Below are 7,500 nucleotides of genomic sequence, written 5' to 3'. Positions count from 1 at the left end.
GTCAGCCACACCTTGGAGCGAGGCAGTCCTCTGTACGAGCTCTCCGCCCAGTCGCTGGCCTCCGAGGACCTGGAGATCCTCGTCATCCTGGAGGGTCAGGACCCACGCAGACCAGGACCCTGACAGGGGGATCCAACACCTCAGACCACTTGTTTTTCCTTTGTTTGTTTTACCTGTTGAATAATTGATTCATTGATTGACAGACAAATTATTCAGGAACTTTAGAACCATAAAGATATTAGTATTGTATTTTCTGAAATATTGTATTATTATTTTGTAATAGTTAAAAAATACATTTATAAATGTGTAATGTGATATTATATATAATCACATTATATACTATGATATTATATATTCATGTTGTATATAATGTGATATTATATAATCACAGGTGTGGTGGAGACCACGGGGATCACCATGCAGGCCCGGACCTCCTACACCCCCGAGGAGATCCTGTGGGGGCGGCGCTTCGTCTCCATCCTGACGGAGGAGGACGGGCGCTACTGCGTCGACTACTCCAAGTTCGGCAACACGGTCCCCGTCAAGATGTCGTCCCTCAGCGCCAAGGAGCTGGACCAGACCAGGGGGGTCCAGGAGGGCGGCTCCTCGGACCCCGTCAACCCGCAAGGCTGGGGGCTGGTCCGGGCCGGGAGGGGGGGCTTCCGCAGAGGAGGAGGCCGGGCCTGCGACGCCTCCCCCGCCCCCCAGCCCTGGTACGCCCAATCGGAGCAGCCGCAGAGGGAGGCGGAGCAGAGGGGACGGAAGAAGAAGGTGCAGCTGGAGGTGATTGGACGACAGATGGACGAGGACGTGCTGGGAGAGACCAGCGACTGAGGACCAGGAAACCAGCCTCGTACGGGACATGCTCACTTCCTGTTCACTGGTTGACAAAAACAAGATGGCCGAAGCTTCAAATAGTGTTCGTAACCAACGGGTGACATCACCATGGCGACGCCCACTTCTTATGTAGAGTTTTGTCTGTCGCCATCTTGGTTCTTTGAACAGGAAGTAACCATATCTGGACTGGGGAGGAGTGACCTAGAGACCTGTCAATCAACTTGTAGCCCCGCCCTAAAGCATCCCCTGCATTATGGTCTGTTTGACTCTAAATGTCCATAATTTACTAAATGAACATCATTCTGTATTGAAGAAGACTTGAAACTAGAGATTGAGACAAAAAACTCATGGAAGAATGTGATTGGCTGTTAGAGGAGAACCAGTGATGACTTCCTGTTGGTGGAATAAGTTATTCCTGCAGCTCTTTGAGCTACAAGATGTTTGTTCAGTGTTGTCGTTCATGTTCATGTATCTTCTCTTTTATCACAAATAATATCCCAGGAACATAAAACAAGTGTGAACATGTTATTTATATTATATTGCATATAAGTCACATAAAGGACAACATTGGTTTTAATCCTACATATTTTAGATATTTATGTCTTAGGTTAGGTGTGAGGATATTAATCCTTTACATGTATGACCTGTCTATAAGGTGTTTATGTTTATTAAATGATACTTTCTGTTTCTCAGCCCCTCCGTTTGAGACGCCGTCCCTTTAAGACCGCTGGCTGCTCTTATTGGCTCATGACCGGTAAATGCTAATGAGCCACATCTGATTGGCTTGTTAAGTCACATGTTCAACAGACTGAAACACAGTGTATAAAGTACTTTATGTAGTATGTTATTTAGGGAGTTTATATATATATATTTATTTATTTATTTATTTATATAAATATATATTTATATATATATAGATGTTTTTAGTTGTGGAGTCGTTACAGGAAGAAACAAAAATGTGAATTTGATGCAAAAATACAACAAAACTAACCGTCCTCGTGTGTTCTCGTATTTATTGTTAAAAGTCGTTAAAACAAACTGTAACACTCAGTTCACGTTAACTCAGGAAACCACAGTCGTTAAATCCTGAACCACCAAACCGAACCGGTTCGTTCAGACCCAACACCACCAAAGACTCAGCAGGGGTCCCGCCAGCGTCAGAGCCAGAGCCAGGACCGGCGGCGCCGCGGCTACGGCGGAGCCGGTGTTGCACAAGTTGCTGCTGCAGCATCGGTACGTGAAGCCGGAGACCGCCGGGAACATCTGGGACAGGCGCGAGTTGTCACAGTCGGTGTAGCGGATGCACTGACGGATGGTCTTTCCCCCTGAAGGACACACTCAGGGTGAGGACTAAAGTGGTAGTGTTGGTTCTGGTGCCCCCTGTGGTCTAAAGTGGTAGTGATGGTTCTGGTGCCCCCTGTGGACTAAAGTGGTAGTGTTGGTTCTGGTGCCCCCTGTGGACTAAAGTGGTAGTGTTGGTTCTGGTGCCCCCTGTGGACTAAAGTGGTAGTGTTGGTTCTGGTGCCCCCTGTGGACTAAAGTGGTAGTGTTGGTTCTGGTGCCCCCTGTGGTCTAAAGTGGTAGTGTTGGTTCTGGTGCCCCCTGTGGACTAAAGTGGTAGTGTTGGTTCTGGTGCCCCCTGTGGTCTAAAGTGGTAGTGATGGTTCTGGTGCCCCCTGTGGTCTAAAGTGGTAGTGATGGTTCTGGTGCCCCCTGTGGACTAAAGTGGTAGTGTTGGTTCTGGTGCCCCCTGTGGTCTAAAGTAGTAGTGTTGGTTCTGGTGCCCCCTGTGGACTAAAGTGGTAGTGATGGTTCTGGTGCCCCCTGTGGACTAAAGTGGTAGTGTTGGTTCTGGCGCCCCCTGTGGACTAAAGTGGTAGTGTTGGTTCTGGTGCCCCCTGTGGTCTAAAGTGGTAGTGTTGGTTCTGGTGCCCCCTGTGGACTAAAGTGGTAGTGTTGGTTCTGGTGCCCCCTGTGGACTAAAGTGGTAGTGTTGGTTCTGGTGCCCCCTGTGGACTAAAGTGGTAGTGTTGGTTCTGGTGCCCCCTGTGGTCTAAAGTGGTAGTGTTGGTTCTGGTGCCCCCTGTGGTCTAAAGTGGTAGTGTTGGTTCTGGTGCCCCCTGTGGACTAAAGTGGTAGTGTTGGTTCTGGTGCCCCCTGTGGACTAAAGTGGTAGTGTTGGTTCTGGTGCCCCCTGTGGACTAAAGTGGTAGTGTTGGTTCTGGTGCCCCCTGTGGACTAAAGTGGTAGTGTTGGTTCTGGCGCCCCCTGTGGACTAAAGTGGTAGTGTTGGTTCTGGCGCCCCCTGTGGACTAAAGTGGTAGTGTTGGTTCTGGCGCCCCCTGTGGACTAAAGTGGTAGTGTTGGTTCTGGCGCCCCCTGTGGACTAAAGTGGTAGTGTTGGTTCTGGTGCCCCCTGTGGACTAAAGTGGTAGTGTTGGTTCTGGTGCCCCCTGTGGACTAAAGTGGTAGTGTTGGTTCTGGTGCCCCCTGTGGACTAAAGTGGTAGTGTTGGTTCTGGTGCCCCCTGTGGTCTAAAGTGGTAGTGTTGGTTCTGGTGCCCCCTGTGGTCTAAAGTGGTAGTGTTGGTTCTGGTGCCCCCTGTGGACTAAAGTGGTAGTGTTGGTTCTGGTGCCCCCTGTGGACTAAAGTGGTAGTGTTGGTTCTGGTGCCCCCTGTGGACTAAAGTGGTAGTGTTGGTTCTGGTGCCCCCTGTGGACTAAAGTGGTAGTGTTGGTTCTGGCGCCCCCTGTGGACTAAAGTGGTAGTGTTGGTTCTGGCGCCCCCTGTGGACTAAAGTGGTAGTGTTGGTTCTGGCGCCCCCTGTGGACTAAAGTGGTAGTGTTGGTTCTGGCGCCCCCTGTGGACTAAAGTGGTAGTGTTGGTTCTGGCGCCCCCTGTGGACTAAAGTGGTAGTGTTGGTTCTGGCGCCCCCTGTGGACTAAAGTGGTAGTGTTGGTTCTGGCGCCCCCTGTGGACTAAAGTGGTAGTGTTGGTTCTGGTGCCCCCTGTGGACTAAAGTGGTAGTGTTGGTTCTGGCGCCCCCTGTGGACTAAAGTGGTAGTGTTGGTTCTGGCGCCCCCTGTGGACTAAAGTGGTAGTGTTGGTTCTGGCGCCCCCTGTGGACTAAAGTGGTAGTGTTGGTTCTGGCGCCCCCTGTGGACTAAAGTGGTAGTGTTGGTTCTGGCGCCCCCTGTGGACTAAAGTGGTAGTGTTGGTTCTGGTGCCCCCTGTGGACTAAAGTGGTAGTGTTGGTTCTGGTGCCCCCTGTGGACTAAAGTGGTAGTGTTGGTTCTGGCGCCCCCTGTGGACTAAAGTGGTAGTGTTGGTTCTGGTGCCCCCTGTGGACTAAAGTGGTAGTGTTGGTTCTGGTGCCCCCTGTGGACTAAAGTGGTAGTGTTGGTTCTGGCGCCCCCTGTGGACTAACGTGGTAGTGTTGGTTCTGGTGCCCCCTGTGGACTAAAGTGGTAGTGTTGGTTCTGGCGCCCCCTGTGGACTAACGTGGTAGTGTTGGTTCTGGCGCCCCCTGTGGACTAAAGTGGTAGTGTTGGTTCTGGCGCCCCCTGTGGACTAAAGTGGTAGTGTTGGTTCTGGTGCCCCCTGTGGACTAAAGTGGTAGTGTTGGTTCTGGTGCCCCCTGTGGACTAAAGTGGTAGTGTTGGTTCTGGCGCCCCCTGTGGACTAAAGTGGTAGTGTTGGTTCTGGTGCCCCCTGTGGACTAAAGTGGTAGTGTTGGTTCTGGCGCCCCCTGTGGACTAAAGTGGTAGTGTTGGTTCTGGTGCCCCCTGTGGACTAAAGTGGTAGTGTTGGTTCTGGTGCCCCCTGTGGACTAAAGTGGTAGTGTTGGTTCTGGCGCCCCCTGTGGACTAAAGTGGTAGTGTTGGTTCTGGTGCCCCCTGTGGACTAAAGTGGTAGTGTTGGTTCTGGTGCCCCCTGTGGACTAAAGTGGTAGTGTTGGTTCTGGCGCCCCCTGTGGACTAACGTGGTAGTGTTGGTTCTGGTGCCCCCTGTGGACTAAAGTGGTAGTGTTGGTTCTGGCGCCCCCTGTGGACTAACGTGGTAGTGTTGGTTCTGGCGCCCCCTGTGGACTAAAGTGGTAGTGTTGGTTCTGGCGCCCCCTGTGGACTAAAGTGGTAGTGTTGGTTCTGGTGCCCCCTGTGGACTAAAGTGGTAGTGTTGGTTCTGGCGCCCCCTGTGGACTAACGTGGTAGTGTTGGTTCTGGTGCCCCCTGTGGACTAAAGTGGTAGTGTTGGTTCTGGTGCCCCCTGTGGACTAAAGTGGTAGTGTTGGTTCTGGTGCCCCCTGTGGACTAAAGTGGTAGTGTTGGTTCTGGTGCCCCCTGTGGACTAAAGTGGTAGTGTTGGTTCTGGTGCCCCCTGTGGACTAAAGTGGTAGTGTTGGTTCTGGTGCCCCCTGTGGACTAAAGTGGTAGTGTTGGTTCTGGCGCCCCCTGTGGACTAACGTGGTAGTGTTGGTTCTGGTGCCCCCTGTGGACTAAAGTGGTAGTGTTGGTTCTGGTGCCCCCTGTGGACTAAAGTGGTAGTGTTGGTTCTGGTGCCCCCTGTGGACTAAAGTGGTAGTGTTGGTTCTGGTGCCCCCTGTGGACTAAAGTGGTAGTGTTGGTTCTGGTGCCCCCTGTGGACTAAAGTGGTAGTGTTGGTTCTGGTGCCCCCTGTGGACTAAAGTGGTAGTGTTGGTTCTGGTGCCCCCTGTGGACTAAAGTGGTAGTGTTGGTTCTGGTGCCCCCTGTGGACTAAAGTGGTAGTGTTGGTTCTGGCGCCCCCTGTGGACTAACGTGGTAGTGTTGGTTCTGGTGCCCCCTGTGGACTAACGTGGTAGTGTTGGTTCTGGCGCCCCCTGTGGACTAAAGTGGTAGTGTGGACTCACCTCTCTCACTCAGAGAGATACAAGAGTCTTCAAACGTGCACTCCTGAACATTCTGACACAGACCAGTGTAGTCAGAACACTTGAAGCACCGAAGACCTGAACCTGGAGGAGGAAGATGAGGAAGAGGATGAGGAGGATGAAGATGAGGAGGTGGAGGAAGAAGAAGAGGAAGAGGATGAGGAGGAAGATGATGAATACATATATATAACCTTTGCTAAAAAAAGAGACAAATGATAAAAAGTTAATAATCACAAGTGGTGGAAAGTAAGGAGGTACTTTTACTTCAGTACTGTACTTCAATAAAATGATACTTATACATCCATGTTCTTCTCTTCATTCATTGTATAACTTTGATTCTGATTATTATAGTAACAAAACATTACAAATAATCACAAAACAACGATATAATATAATATTATATATATATATATATATATATACCATTGTGCATAATGAGTACTTTTACTTTGGGTAATGTAAGATGATATTTGTGTACTTTTAGTTCAGTAATATTTTACCTGCAGACTTTAACTTGGAATAACAATATTTAATCTCTGTAGTATTAAAGATTGGAGTATTTTGTGTTTTTGTTTATTCTTTAGACAGTCCCAATCTAACGTTGTTATTATTATTATAATTGTTGTTGTTGTTGTTGTTGTCATCTACAAGCTGAAGGCCCGATGCAGATTTAATGAATCTTTAATATGAATGTGTCTCACCCGGATGAAGCATCGCACAGCAGAGCAGCAGGAGGAATCCATGGGAGCGCTTCATGTCGTCTCCCTGAAGACCAGGACCAGGACTAGAACCAGGACCAGGACTAGAACCAGGACCAGGACCAGGACCAGGACCAGGACGAGGACCAGGAGACAGGAGGAGTCCGGGTTGGGGTCTGGCTGGGTGTTGGTGTCCGGCGGGTTGTGACCCTGAGGAGCAGCAGCAGTGGACTGAGAACGTCTCTTTGTCCAGCGGACCACAAAGACTGGCTGTCTGGCCAGACCTCCTCCTGCTCCTCCTCCTCCTCCTCCTCCTCCTCCTCCTCCTCCTGCTCCAACAATCACTCGGCTTCATCGTGTTTGTTTGTTTCTGTCTCTGCTGCAGAGGAATGTTCCCAACATCATTATTATTATTATAATGTAGAACATTTGACTGAGAGGACTTTTTAATAAATACAGTATATATCACGTTTATAATGACCACTTGATGGACTACAAAGTCCTACTCCTCACCCATAAAGGCATAAATGGACATGCACCTCCATACCTACAAGAACTCATTACTCCCCAAACCTCCACCCGCATCCTCAGATCCACAACCAGCTCACTCCATGGGTCCCCAACACCAAGCTCCAGACCAGGTCCGAGGCCGCCCCCTAGTGATGGCTCCAGGTACTATGAGCGACCGGCCTTTTGCTTGTGGGACAGTCTCCCTGACCACGTGAGGGCAACACAGACCCTGGATCTTTAAGACCGGCCTAAAAAAAGGCCGGATCAATGAGGCCAGACCTTTGAGGCAGGAGGCACAAAGAAGGAGGCAGGGCCATTGGGAAGGAGGCCAGGTCTAGACCAGAGGCTGGATGCAGGAAGCAGGGGCCAGGACCCAGAGCCAGCATCAGACACCTCCAGGTCCAATGGACCCTATGAGACGTGGAGTCACAACGACTCCGGGGAGGAAGCAGAGTTAATAAGGTGCAATGGAGAGATGTAAATTCATCCATAAGGAGAGAAAGAAGAGGAGAGAGGTGCTCAGTGTATCCTAAAACATCCCCCAGCAGC

The 7,500-nt window shown here is 50.2% G+C and overlaps 2 protein-coding genes across 5 annotated transcripts in view; one reads left to right on the top strand and one right to left on the bottom strand.

Annotated features, from left to right (window-relative positions):
• The window catches only part of kcnj11l (potassium inwardly rectifying channel subfamily J member 11, like), a 5,181-nt gene extending 3,652 nt beyond the window's left edge, over positions 1-1,529 (top strand). For all 4 annotated transcript variants that reach the window (XM_034535837.1, XM_034535835.1, XM_034535836.1 and 1 more), the window contains 2 exons: positions 1-94; positions 392-1,529. The exon at positions 1-94 is cut by the window's left edge. In XM_034535837.1, the coding sequence (XP_034391728.1) occupies positions 1-94; positions 392-834 (537 nt within the window). In that variant the 3' untranslated portion in view covers positions 835-1,529. The remainder of the gene's footprint in view (positions 95-391) is intronic.
• A 240-nt stretch (positions 1,530-1,769) lies between these two features.
• On the bottom strand, positions 1,770-6,783 carry LOC117732718 (CD59 molecule (CD59 blood group)). The gene is made up of 3 exons (XM_034535838.1): positions 6,445-6,783; positions 5,726-5,827; positions 1,770-2,162 (listed from the first exon to the last, which is right to left on the bottom strand). Exons 1-3 carry the CDS (start codon positions 6,497-6,499, stop codon positions 1,951-1,953), a joined length of 369 nt encoding a protein of 122 aa, XP_034391729.1. The 5' UTR covers positions 6,500-6,783; the 3' UTR covers positions 1,770-1,950.
• Positions 6,784-7,500: the final 717 nt, after the last annotated feature.

This window comes from Cyclopterus lumpus, chromosome 6 (assembly GCF_009769545.1).
Source record: "Cyclopterus lumpus isolate fCycLum1 chromosome 6, fCycLum1.pri, whole genome shotgun sequence".
Classification (NCBI taxonomy): Eukaryota; Metazoa; Chordata; class Actinopteri; order Perciformes; family Cyclopteridae; genus Cyclopterus; species Cyclopterus lumpus.
The sequence above is the reverse complement of the archived record's forward strand: the minus strand, read 5'-3'. Positions and strand labels throughout refer to the sequence as shown.